This window comes from Falco biarmicus, chromosome 1, assembly GCF_023638135.1.
Source record: "Falco biarmicus isolate bFalBia1 chromosome 1, bFalBia1.pri, whole genome shotgun sequence".
NCBI classification, from domain to species: domain Eukaryota; kingdom Metazoa; phylum Chordata; class Aves; order Falconiformes; family Falconidae; genus Falco; species Falco biarmicus.
Genome location: NC_079288.1, coordinates 115323252 through 115337373, shown reverse-complemented (window position 1 = coordinate 115337373; position 14122 = coordinate 115323252). Strand labels below are relative to the sequence as shown.

Below are 14122 nucleotides of genomic sequence, written 5' to 3'. Positions count from 1 at the left end.
AAAGCCAACCCACACTACAAAGAGAACTGCAATTAAAGCGCATAAATCAGCAATTAAAGAGTTACTAATTTCAAATAACCGACTACTGTTATTACAGTGTATCTATCTTCTGATTTTTAGAAACAACTATGTACTGAATTAATACCCAAGAAATAACCTTCTAAAAATTGGCAAGGTAAAATAGCTGATTCAAAGTCCTTTTTATGTTAGCCTTTAAAATTAGCAAATTTGACTGAAGTTGGTGAAATACCCTACTTTAACATAAGCTGGAGGCAAAGTGGATAGATAATCCTGGAGTCACAACAAACATTACACTGGTTTTGTTCCAGTGGTCTTAGGGGATCATAAAGGCTAAAGACATTAAGCTTCCTGTTAGTCAGGGCTAGCTGATGAAAAAATGTTCCTTGAGAGAATTTCTTCCAGTTTTAGGACTAGGCATAAGCTATAGGAAGTGTACGCCAGGCGGTAAAGGGGGATATTTCTTTTTTTTCCTCAGTTGTTTTACTCTTTGAACTACCCTGAACAATTCCTTTCTGGATGCTGACTGCTTGCAAAGTGGCTGTCACGCCACCTGTCAGAGCCCAAGTTGTTCACGTTTGGCAAAACCCATAGATCAAGTGTAGGGGCAGCACAAAGCTCCGCTCCCCCCCCGTGCATCTCCTGCACCTGCTGCTTTCGAGTGGCACTGCTAGTGATGGACGCAGACCTTGCCACGCCAGACCCTGTGCAAACACGGAACAAAACGCCTTCGCCCCCAAAGAGATCGCAACTGAAATCTAAGACACAAAAGAACAGCTGAATCCGCAGAGGCAGGAGAGGCTTGTTTTGCTCCCTCTGTGCTTTCACACAGGCAAGAAGCAGGCAGGGCTGGCTGACTGCATTTGAACTTTTCCAGGAATGAAAAATGGCCCTAATTTTGCAATCTTGTTTTAAAAAGTTACGCGGTTTAATTTCCAGGGCAGACCTTTGTTACAATGCTGAAAAGCACTATAATTGCCCCACCTGTTGTTTTCCTTATTGCTCACTGAAGGTCTCTACTCACGTCCTGCTCGCACGCGGAAGCTGCTGGGAACATGGCTGGTGATTCAGCTTTGCTTGCGGCTGTCTCTCTTCTTTCTGCCTTCCAGCAATGTAAGATCTTTGGGGTTGCGTGGTTGGGACTTGGGGAGGTTTCCACCGGTTCTGAAGTACTGGAAATTATTTTATGATAAACTGGCTGCTCTGTAACTTTAATTTCTGAGAACTCCCAAGATTTTTCCTGTCGGAGCATTGTTTACCCTCTCTGTAGTCTGAGAGGGAGCTGGCTCAGCGGGACAGATTACTTTTCCTGGTGGGAGAAACTAATCTGTTTTCAATTCTATTTTGTTTGCTGACTTTTGGAATCATACTACTGTGAGAGCTCATAACTAGCTGTAAAGTTACCCCAAAGCCACACTGTGTCTCGGTTTTGAATCTTATTTAGGCACCTATAGAACTGAAAACCTCAACAGTGAGAGTAAATTCGTGAAATCAAATACACCAAAGCTGGCTTGAAAGTGCTGTAAAAACTGTTTCCTGAAATAGAGATATAATACTAAGTATCTGAAATGAAAGAAGAAAGCAAACCTTTACACCCAGCAGCAATAACATAAATTATTCCATATTATGTCTTCACTGTTACATTTCTTTAAGATCTAAACGGATTGATTTTATCCCCTGCTGACACGCCTCTGAGAATCAAGGACTAGAGAAAGAAGTGGGCAAGTCTGAGACGCTCTTTTTGCTTTATCAGTCTAAGACTGCCATAGCATTTTTAATGTTTGTTGTTATTTTCTTAGAAATAAATTGATTCATATAGTTGTATTTACACTAGGAAGCAAGATGCATGCAGTTGTGCTACACTAACATGAAATTAAGAGCAAGTTAAAAATAATTACTCTACCTTTTTTTTTTTCCAAGTATCTGTAGCACTGCCAACTTATCTAGCAAACTATCCATGCGGTTTGATTTTTCATTTGTTCTCAAAGCTTCAACTACTGAAATAACATTTGTACCCAGCAGAAAAAAGAACCCTTGAGAACGTGACCCTTCCAGGTTAAAAAAAGCCAAAACAACAGAAGGCAAATAAAAAGCACCTAAAATTTACATTCTCTTTTTCTGTCAGCAGATCAACTACAACATACCCTTGTGAACTTCACAGTGCATTTCTAACTGGTGGCAATATTTATCATCAACTTCTGTGAAAGCTCAGCTTGCCTGCCTTGATTTTTAACATAAAGGTGTGAAGGATTAAAAAGAAAGAAACAAACATTACCTGGAAAAATTACTGCAGTTTGAAAACTCAAGGAATTTTACAGATAGTGAAACTGTGAAGGGAGGAGGAAAGTACCTACCTGGTTTTCCTTGTGACGGTTAATCCGTATTAGTTAATCTTAGTTAAAAATCACAGAAAAGACAAGATAACCTGGGTTTTAATTTCCACTGGCAGTCTGACATCAAGACCAAAGAGAAACCTGTGTAAGAATCCGGTCTGCTGATCTGATTTAAATCATCACAACTTGGCTTACTTTCAGCAGGCTTTCTAGCATGGGTAAACCTGCACAGATTAATTTGTGGGAGTTCAAATGAACGTCGTGAAACGAGCACCGCAAGCACGTGCCTGGCTCATGCCAGGGGAGTCACCCAGCGTGTGACCGCTTGCTGTGAACAAAATACACCCCGCACAGGCAGCACTCCTGTTTGTTGGTGCTCACCCTCCCGTTTATTCTGCTGAACCTCCGGCCATGAGTTGCGAAGGTGCTAATGGGCGACAGGACCCCCCTGAGGCAGTGCTGGAAGTCAGGTTTCACTTCACAGTCATCAGAGGTACAAGAATCGGGGTCTCAGAACTGCCAGTTATTGGAAGAATCAGGTCAGGTGAAGATTAAGCTGTGCAAGAAATGCTCTAGGGTAGAAAGAAAAAGCAGAAACAATGCGGGAAGCGGTTTCCAGTCATGAATCCAGTTTTAAGCAGCTGAGATTTGCTTGAGAGATTAGCGTTTCGCAGACTGATGGGAAAACAAGGGAATCCAACCAAAGGACAGAATGAATCCTAGTGATTCATATAGGAGAGAACAGGGAAGACAGGAGTCCCACGACTCCTCCATTTTGAAGCATTTCTATGAACTAGCAGCTTTTAAAATCACTCTTAGTAACTCCAGGACCCAGCAAGAAATTATTTTCAAAGTTTGTTGTTTTTTTTTAAAGTATGTTAGGCCAGGCCATGCAAATGAACATGCACTATCATACACTGTGGTACAGGTAGCAGCTTCTCTACAGGCTTTTTAACACATATAAAATGTTTGGGAGTAATATTCCTTGAAAGCCTGCTTTGTCCCATATTTTCGGAGTAAAGGTATTAACTCAGTAACCATAAATGCCACCTAAAGATGAAAGCAAAAAGAAAAAGCAAACAAAGGCAGTCAAACGTACTTTGTAACTACCTCAGTCATGTAATTTAGCCTGCTAGAATTGAACAATTTGATACAGGGGGAAGAAAAAGCTATGAAAATCTTTACTTACTCCTGCTGCAATGCTTTCTGCAGTCCTCCCGACAGCCCCTCCAGTGCGTAGGGCAGAAGAGCTCTCCCATTGCTTTATTATTTACTTTAGCCCATGTAAAACTATAATCACAGAACTTAAAATTCGGCATTACATCATTACTTCCCATTCACCAGAAAGGAACTAAAAGGCAAGTCCTATGCAGTTAACCAAAAAACACAGTAATTATTCCTCTCCTGAGCTCTTTTCAAATCCCTGGTTCACACCTGTCTTGTTCTGCACACCGGGCTCACTTTTTCTTTTAGGGTGACGTACATGACTGTAGTTCTCCCCTTATGCAGTGCCACAGCTTGGTTGCTTGGTTTTCATTGGCATGTAAAAGACCGCTTGTCCCTAACTGAAGCAAACTTCCCATCAGTCGCAGTGGAAGCCACTAAAGAAGCGGATTTTATGACGGTCAGCCGTACTGCCGTACTATCACAAGCAGTTTCTGTGCATGGTTAGCCTGTCCCCCATGTGCAAACCCTGCCCCTCCAACCAGAGCCTTGCTGGCCAAGCAATACCAAGGGAAAACCGCATTGCAGCTGGGGCCGGGGTCATACCATGGCCTTGACGATTTGCTTTGGTTAGCTGTACCGAACAAACACGAATGATTTGGCCCCTACAGTGCCTTCATCTTCTTATTCCCTCCAGTAAGTTTATTTTGTCCAGCATCCGTTCAAGGCCTTTTTTCAACTGATGTGGATGCAATGAGCCACCTTGGCTTGCCTTAGTTCCCCAGTAGAAAAAACCCGGTCCCAGACTGGCTGCAAGCATTGCATGGCTCAGTGGGGCCCAAGGAACACACAGCTGGCTAAAAACACCATTGCACAAACCACAGCATGGCTCACCTACTACTTTGACTGATAAGCCAGGCAGGGTTTGCCAGCATGTCTCGTTTGTCATATAAAATAGATCATTCTGAGGGCAACAGAAGTTAAAAAGCAACTTTCCAGTTAAGTTTTCCAGGAAAATATTTCTCAGAGGTAATTCTTGTGCTTCTGTGAGTTTCAGTCTCCCTGAGGCATGTTCCCTAAACCCTCCTCCCTGCTGCCATTCTCCCCTTCTGAAAAGGCTGCAAGCTGGCAAATAGCACGTGAATCTCCAGGCATAACAAGAGATACATGGGTGGGAGTGGAGGAGGTCTTGCTGGATGTAAATACAATGCAAGGTCCTGCAAACCCGCCTTACAGAGAGGTAGCTGAGATGCTGTGACTAGTCTCTGGAGAGAAAGGTTAAGAGGTCACTTGAACACAGCCCGTAATTACTTATATGGGGAGAAGACGGATGGGAAAACACTTTTTTAGGAAAAGGCTTTGGCCGCAAGGCTAAGATAAGAGGGGCACAGGGCAGCACCGGTGGTATCTCTAGCCATATTTTAATGCCACCACTCCCAGAAGGGAGGACAGAAGGTATGCTCCGGCCTTCCCCCTTAGCCAAGCCTTCTTAGTGAACTCAGGTGGCTGCCTGGATTCTGGACCCAGGTAAAGTTTTGGTACAAGGCAGCTAGCAAGCTTCTCATGCAGGGTGGCTATGACATGGCCAGAAGAATAACCCCAAGTGCCCAGGGAGTTTTAAAGTCAAACAGGGTGATGCCCAGTAGCTGTGCTACATACAGAAAAACGCTGTCTGTGTATTGCCTTGTGTCCTTGTCAGCTTCTGTTCAACTTTCAGGGGGAGACTTCCACAAGGAGGGTATCAGTAAAATGAGGTATACGTATACATGTCAGAAGTGATCCTAGAAATACAGTTGAGAAGCGCAGAGATAGTCTTTGATTGGTTTGGGGGTTTCTGATAAGCAACCAATACTTAGTCCCTGTACAGTAAGTAACCTATCCTGCTCACGGCACTGCATCTGTTCTAAAAAATGCTTTTTACAAGATGGGTAAGTACTATCAACTCCAATCAGTGGAGGCAGAAACAGCATAGGTCTTTCAACAGCTAGCTCTCCAGCAGGTGGGGTGGAGAGCAGGGAACAGGCTCCAGCCTCCCCAGTTGCAGCTCTCCACTCTTTCCAACATACTGAATTTTGAGAGTCTGAGAAAATAACAGCAGATGGAAAAGCATGCGCTATATGATACGGGCAATTAACTTTAAAAAGGTGGCTACCAGATTTTTATTTCCAAAGTCTGTAATGCTGACCTACACTTCAAAGCATCACAGCTCTTAGTGTCACTAAACCAAAACGACCATATGCTATTCAAACGTATGGAAGGGAAGCGACCTCCACCAGTGCAATTTGGTTGCTGAGATACTGCTCAGGCAGCGCGCTGCCGCTGTGGTGTGACTGGGCTGCTCCTGAGCTGTGTTGTTCTGGGATTCAGGTGAGGCAGAAGGATACTTAAACCATAGCCAGTGTAGCAAATGCAAAAAGAGAATGCGTATATTTCGGAAACAGCAATTTCCCCCTTCCTCATGAGTGTCACTTGTGAAGATAAGATCTAAACTTCTGTAAGGAAAAGCTAGGTTATCTAATATTGGTCTCTATGTCAAACAAAATGGAAAGAGCTGAAGAACAACGATCTCTATTAAAAATATTACTGATGCAGTTGTAAAAATATTACAGTTGCAGGGATGCAACTGAAGCGAGGGACTGTGTAATTTGTGAGCCCTTATTTTTGCTTGCAGGTCATTTTGCTTGGCTGGTGGGGAAATCAAGAATGAAGCACAAGGTCATGCCCCCCGCTGTCACTGGGGCTCCAGAGTTTGACAGAACATTTCGTGCACAGTAAGTCTGGAGATCATTAAGATGGTGGCATTGAATAACAATTCAGTCCAGAAGAGAAGCGAAAACATTACCTTAGAAACATTACCTTCTCTTTGCATCCATCGCTCAAAAAAAAAAAAAAAGAAAAAAAAAAGAAAAAACAAAGGAACATGATGAACAGATCACTTTTCAAATGCTTTGGCTGTTACTTAAATAATAACGGGGTAAGTTCAGCTCAGTTTAAACAGTCACTACTCAAACTCTGATCAAACTAGGCAATCAGATTGCCCAAACCTAAGTAGGGGTTGAGAGCTAATTGATTGTAATTTAGAGAATTCGGATGTTCTGGATCTAGCAAGCTGTGCTGTCGGTTCTTGGACTGTAGTTAACGTCAAACACGTGGAAAGCAAGAGCACAGAAAACCTCTGTCTTCCCAGTGGGCCATGGTGGAATGGCCTGTCTAAGAAGATTTCATTTTCCTAATGGTCTTCGGTCTGTGGTTAGCTAAGGACCCTATGCAAAACTGTTTATTTCAAACAATCCCACCTGCTGTAACTGTAGTTGTAGTGGATAACAATAACGAGACATAGAATACATCAGAAAACATATTAGATAACAGAATATATGAGCTATAGAAGGTTGCCTAATTTGTTAAAAAGAAATCCATTCAGGACAACCAAGAAAAGATATCCCAACAGAATCTTGGTGGGAAAACCAAAGATGTCCACAAATCAAAGTGTTACGGTCCTCGCCATAAGAAGAGCTATCGTGTGCTGTGTGTGCCTGATGGTGCTCATCAAGGCAGTTGGCCTGGGCAGAGCAATCCAAGCCGCCTGTGCACAGCTCGGTGCTTCCCCTTGCAGCCTGGGGAACGCTGACCCACACCGAGCATGGGGGCAAGTGATTAACAGCACATCCATGTGCTAGAATTCCTGCCTGCCTCTGCTGCACAGGCATGTGGCTTGGGATTATTTTCCATGTAGTTAGAATGCAGATCCTTCTCTAAATTTAAATACCAGGAAAATATTTTAAATAGTTTGTATTTGAGATTACCAAGAAGAGAATTTTTAAGAGTGCCTAATGCTGGCTGGCCCATGCTCTCACTGGACTCGATAGCGTTCACTTTAGTGACAACAAAACGAGACCAAAGCCGATTCTCCTTGAAAATCCTGCCCATAGTTCTTTTCCTTTCCAGACTAACGTTCTTTCATATTTATTCTGCAGACAAAACTGTGTGGAGTTTTACCCAATATTCCTGACTGTCCTCTGGACTGCAGGATGGTTTTTTAATCAAGGTAAACACTTTTTGGTTTTATCGTGGACTGAATTTTTAGGTAACTTTTTAAACCCCTTTAGTTTTATCAGGAGGTAAATGACTGCAGACATCTTTTTCCCTTCTTTTAATTGCATTACCTTAGCGTGGCCTTCCTAGAAGAATGCTTGGTGACACTGAAATCCCCACTTAGCTGTGGCATTTCACCTAGCCCCACCGGCTTCCACTTCTCTCTGCACACCAAGGAGCCAGTTGCATGGCACATTTATCATACATCTCGTGGATTTTCAGGGTGAATCATTCAGAAAAGCAGCTCCCAGATGCTTCCCACTAACAATTATTTGCACATTATGGGACAATTCTCACAAAACATCAAGCATAGCTGTTGTCCCTGGGGACAAGGCAGCCTGAAAAGACTCAGGTCAGAGCACTCATCCCTGTGGCTGGACCCCTGGCTGATGGAGACGGAGCTCAAACCAGCAAACCTTTGGTTTTTTTACATCCCAGATGAGTGACACCACCACGGGGCTATGACTCATTTGTTTGTTCCGGGACACAGCACCGAGCACTGAAGCGCAGCCTTAACAGTGGCATGTCCAGCCATAGAAATTGTACTTCAGGGGAGCAGCAGGGACTCCTGAGCACCCATTACATTTTCTGAGGCACCTGGCAGGGGGCCATTTTCTAGCCAAGTGTTCTGAACTCAGACACCCTGGAGCTTTCATACCTCTCACACTGCTGGACTTTCCAAGGCTGGACCATGTTACCCCTAACAGTGATGGAGTGGGCTCTTGTAGAGCTAGAACTTGTGACAGGGCCCAACTTTTGCATTTTGCGTTATTAACCCTTCCCCAGCTGATGTTTTAGAAGCACAAGGTCTGTGGGCTGGTGAAAGGGTAACTAGCTCATGCCCACTACCCTCCTCTTCCCGAACGACTAGCTCACTTCTCCATTTTCTATGTCTGCCCCGAAACAGTCATTTTGTTTTGGGGATCTCTTATAGTCAGAGTCCCGTCTCCACTGCAAATCCAATGTAAATCCTAAGTAGCATCATGTACCAAACTAGATATGAAATATTGCACGTGCTCATAGACAGATGATTGAATCAAGGAAGATCACAGCTGCCAACCCACAGTACAGACAACTGCTCTCACATGTAAGAGAAGACAGATTATGTTAACCTCCCCTTCAAGTCATTTTTTTCAGCAGAGTATCTCCCATAGGTATGTTTACACGAGTTAATCCAGAACACAGTAAAAACTGTCCTCTGTAACACTCACCCACATGGTTTGAAAGAACAGAAAATTAACTAGCACTGCTTAGTCCTGGGTAATACGACTGACCTACGCACCCTGCTCCATCTATCAAATGGAGGTGACTTTATACTCTTCCCACAGGGAGGTCAGAAAGCTAACTTCACTACAGCTTTCTCTCATGTCCTTGGATAAAAGCTGCCATATAAATGCAAAGCAGGTTATTAACAACATAAATAAGATTCTCTTTCCAAAACAAACACTCCTTTTTAGCATGAATGGCCATAAAAATACAAAATGACAGCACTGGGTCAAGCCACAGTGCTCCAGCCCACTATCCTGCCTCTGGGATAGCCACCAAGCGGGGGTGGGGCCACAGGTTCCCATCAGTTCTTGAGATCTCCTTTTCAGGGAAGGCTTTTGTATTTTTTTTGCACAGTCCTATGCCCACGCCTATCTGTAAACCCACATCAAGGGCCTCGTATAGTGAATGTTTAAGAATCCATTTATCTCTTTGGAATCATTCTTTCTCAATATAACTTCCCAGGTTATGGCTAGCTATGAAAATGCCCAGAGCTATACAACCAGGAAACATAAACTAAAGTGGTTAACTGTCTACAATCCTAATATTTTAGTTTTCTGGTTTTTTGTTTTTTGTTTTTTGTTTTGTTTTTTTTTTTTTTTACCCTCTCTATTAATCTTTTCTTTCCTAGAATTAGCTTCCTTTCTGGGTGTGTTGTACGTGTTTGCCCGCTACAAGTACTTCCACGGTTACGTACAGTCTGTGAAAGGAAGGTAAGGAGTTACCGACTGGATGCACATTCGAAGCCCCAGGCTGTGGTCTGAAGCTGGGCTGAGAGCCAGGGGCTGGTGGTGAAAAGGGACTGTAACTGAATGCAACGTGTGTGAAGTGTCAGCAAGAGGTCAGGGCAGAGGGCTGGCTGTTAGGGTAGGAGCCTCGGCTAAGACGGGCACGTGCTACAAGAAAGAAAGAAAAAGTTTGCTGCCCACCTTGTGGGTGCCTGCTTTGTACTGAGCGTATTTGCAACCTGATTTGGAGAGGCCTGAAAACAGCAGCACAATTTTGCAGCTCAGGACTGCTGTAGGATGGGGAGACTGCTCGGGCGAGGCTTGCAGTGTGCCTGCCCAGCTGCTGTTTTCATTTGCCCTCAGTATGTCACATTAAGACCTTTACTCCAGCTGTACAAAATGCACTAAAGGAACGGAGCAAATCTGGCCTTGTAGGCTGATGAACTTTCACCAAACAGATAAAAGAACACAGCTTCAGATAAGCACACGTTAATGAATGTTAAGTGCACAGCTTGTAACATGGATTTTGCTTCAACAAACATGCAGGCTGGCAAAACACCGCTCCGCTATAGGCACTCAAACACACAGTTTATTCCTTGTTTCACTGAAGCCACTGCGCTGTCTTCTGGGTCCTGACCTAAGGCTCCTCTTCCAGCACAGATTGCCAGTCATAAAAAGAAAATGGCATGATATGTGCTTGTCATAAGATCAAAAGACCTGCGATGTACGTTTCTAGAGGAAGAAACAAAACAAAAGACAGCAGCAAAAGACTGTACTACAGGGCTATTTTCCATAGCTTGTATATCGGCGTTACCGTTCTCCTTCACTGCAGTCTCCGCCAATCCTTCATCCTCTTTGGAAGAGCTGTTGATCAAGAGAAGGGAGAGGCTGTGTTTCCCAGAGCAAATATATGGAGATAATTTTATATCTCCCAGGCAGAGATGCAGTAATTTAAATGACGCAACGAACACCAGCCAGAAGACTAGCAACTACTAAGGAAGTTTGGGGGGCAAACCCGTGTCAATAAATAGACAAGCACAGCATAAAAGGCTTTTCCTTAATCAACAAACTAAAAAGACCTTCGTTCAAGAAATCTTTCCCGTGCTTTACTTCAGTACTCTTAGACTGAATAGGTTCAGCCTCTCTGGGAAGTCTAACAACAGGGGCTGGCCTCGCTGTTAGAGCTTTACGCTCTGGCGAGACTCTGATTTCCTTGCATCAAGCAGAGGGTGCCGAGAGCCAGCCTGGCAGCCCTGCAGAAGGGCTTTGCTGGAGTGCCTGCCGGGTGCTAACCTCCAGCAGGCGCTTCAGCTAGCAACAGGTCAGCACAAGTCAAGCGTGCGGAACCCGGCCCCTAAACACAGCGCGAGCCTCCAGCAGCCCTGCTGGCAAGAGTCGCGCTGATTCCCAGCTGTAATCACTGACCACAGCCCTGCTAGTGACAAAGACAAACCCGGTCCCTGTGCGCAAAGAGCTGGTTACCACACACACTCGTGCGCTTGCCTACAGGAATTGCAGTTCGGGTTTGCCACGGCAGGGGTTCTTAAGAGCGCAACAGGAACATGCACCTTCTACTTGGTTTCTGTGCTGGAGAGGCCTTTGCAAGTGAGCTGTATCCTTTGCTTTTCCCTCCAGCTGGCTCTAACAGATACTTAAAGGGCTAAGCTAAAGACTTTCTTCATGCTTTCCCGAAACCGGGAAAATCTTGTACTTCACCATTTTCAAACCTGTGTCTAGATGTGGCACACCCAGAAAGGCTGCTTACATCTCTAGGCTCCAGTGAGATTCTCAGGCTCCCCATACTCCCAGGGTGCCTGAGCACCCAACCTTTCAACCCCCACGGGGACGGGGATGGCTAGCTATAAATCAAAGGCTGACAAGCTCCTCGGATCTATCTCCAGTGCTAACACAGTGGGATTCCCCAAAGAGACCTTCCATCGCTTGCTTTGCGGGCAGAGTCCAGCCCAGCAGCAACTCCCAGAATATGCCTGTCGGACCAGAGCCTGCACCTGAGAGCAGCCCCAGGAGCGTGCGGGGAGGGGAAGCGCCCCGCTCACCTGTGCCTGCACAGCACGCTCCGTGTGTCAGAGCGGCAGCGCTCTCCCAGCCTCTCTTGTGGGAGCTTTCAGTTTTGTACAAATGAAATCACCCGATCCTCTCCCATCCTCAGCAAGTACCCTAATGGCTGGGTTTTTAGGGTCGACACTCCAGTCCAAAAATCCATCTCCAAGCCAAAGCGATAACCCGTAGCAGACCTAGCAGACCTCCCAGCTCAGTGGGGAGTACCTGACCAGCAGATGCGGATGTAAGACACACGCACACCTCTCCCCCCGTCCCTAACTAAGGCTTCTCTCCCCCACTCCTACACCTAGAGTGGCAGTGAGGCGCTCAAGCTTGTCTGCAGCTTTACCTGCAGGTCTTCATATCGTGGGATGAAGTAGCTTCATCCTGGAGCAAGTTCCTAACTTCCACATGAAGATCTGAAAACACTGGGGGAGAGTTTTCCCATAGACTGGATGTTTGGAGTATCTCTCCTCCCTAGCAAAAGTCACACGCAGGGATGGTTTATTACCAAAACAGCCCAAGGTAGCATCACAGCAACGATCCTTTCTGATTCTACACACCTCTTCTTAACTGGCGTGGACCAGCAGTTTCACTGTAAACACACCATGTACAGCTTGTAACAGTATTTTTCTGCTTTCCACTTCTAGGTTAACAGGTTTCTATTTGAATTTGATAATTCTAACTTGCTTGATAACCCTGGGTGCAGCTGGGATTATTAACAGCTTTCTGGATGAATACCTAGACTTCAGCATTATGAAGAAACTGAGTAAATTGTTTTGAAGACTGTTTGTGGTGGTTGTTTTTTTAAAAAACAAATACGTAAGATGGATGCTTTCCCTGAACACCAAAAGGATGATAAGTTGCATGTGAATAAAGTATCAGAGCTCTTTACTAACAGCCCATTGCAATGTAAAATGCATGTTTTTCCTGAGCTGTTTACGCTTTCTCCTTTCCCTACACTCTTGAAAAAGAGTCGGTAAGACAGAATGTCATGTCACATCTGCATTTGCAATTAAATGTTCTGTTCTCCTGTACAGTACTGTAAACCCTAAACAAACGACATAAAACTAAAAGCATTAATTCACTAAGTAATGTAGTTGCAGCTGGCACCGTGTGGTGAAAATTTATTAAATTGATTACTGCTTATGAAAAAGTCTTTTGTCTTTAATTAGGAATCATTTAACTTGGACAGTGAGCTCAGGGAGCTCAAGGACAACTTTAATGAGCAGGTGGTGTTTGTCTGGAGCCCCCTGAACAAGCCAGATACAAGCAGGACCATCCAGGCAATAAATACTGTGTGCAGCTATGTCCTGACAGTAACTCCACCGTGCTCGGGCATCTGGCCAGCGTCCCTGGAATGTGTGAACCTTACGAATCATGAGATAGTGCACGCCTGCACTCAGCATAAAATTAAAAGTTTACATACACTAGGTGTGTAAACTATTTTTCTTTTTCACCAAGTATAAAGGCAGGCAAGCTGTGGGACTGGGCCAGAAGCCCCACCTACGGGTGGATGCACTGTGTAGGAATTTTCCCAGTTACTGAGAGACTCCTGGCTCCGCCGGCTGCAACGGGGCTTCCCAGCCAAAGGGTGGGCCTGGTGATGTTAAATTGGTAACTGGTGATGTGTCCTTTTCTTAGTCTCTGTAACGCTTTGCAGTAATGCTTCGACACTTTGCTCCTATTGCTCTTTTATCATATTGTGCATAATAAGTACTACTGTTTCCTTTTATCATATCACATGCTATTTTCCTTTATTATATTGTAATATAATAAACTGCATTTATTCTTGTATTTGGGTTGGAATTAATTTTTGCTTGGTGTCCAATCAATCGGCAAAGCACACTGCAAGCATCAGCCCATCTTACCCGATGTCCTTCAGCTTTGCCAACGCCTCTGTAGTCTTCCTTCACTCCTCTTCATTTCCCCCAGCAGTGCCATTCATTCTGCACAAATGTAAAGACACACTGATGCAATATGCTGCTGCGAGGTCCCGATTTTCCAAGTATATCCAATCCCACTGCAGGAGGCCGTTTAAGCATATATGGAAACACTGCTTTCTTCAGGAAAACATTTAAAGCTGCACACAACCCTACACTTTTCTGAAGACCTTTTGGTTATATACACACATTTACAGCTCAACGTGTGCTCAAACGCTCTTCTCGTGGAAGTGGGGCCCTCCAGTAGGCAGATCCCAGTCCTCACACAAAGCCTCTTGAGCACAGGCTGTACGGCTGTACCCACAACGTGGCACTTGTGAGAGGGAGAGCCAGCCCAGACAAAAAAAACAAAAAAAAACCACCAAAAAAGAGACACAGATGCTTGCTCTTCTAAGAATTGGGTCTACTGCGTTGTCTCTCCCTTCAAGGCACAGATGGTTGGGGTGTGGAAAAGACTAGAAAAATGTCCCAGCATGGCCTCAGCTCTGGGAATCATGACAATGGAAAACAAACTGAC

General features: G+C 44.6%; 1 protein-coding gene across 2 annotated transcripts; it reads left to right on the top strand.

Annotated features, from left to right (window-relative positions):
• Positions 1-835: 835 nt before the first annotated feature.
• Positions 836-12818, top strand: MGST2 (microsomal glutathione S-transferase 2). Of its 2 annotated transcripts, none has more exons than XM_056321856.1 (5): positions 836-1131; positions 6187-6286; positions 7490-7560; positions 9505-9586; positions 10434-12306. In XM_056321856.1, exons 1-5 carry the CDS (start codon positions 1074-1076, stop codon positions 10519-10521), a joined length of 399 nt encoding a protein of 132 aa, XP_056177831.1. In that variant the 5' UTR covers positions 836-1073; the 3' UTR covers positions 10522-12306. The 2 variants fall into 2 exon arrangements, with proteins under 2 accessions (XP_056177831.1, XP_056177821.1); XM_056321846.1 differs by lacking the exon at positions 10434-12306 and adding an exon at positions 12313-12818 and having other exon boundaries at positions 851-1131.
• The last annotated feature ends 1304 nt before the right edge of the window (positions 12819-14122 follow it).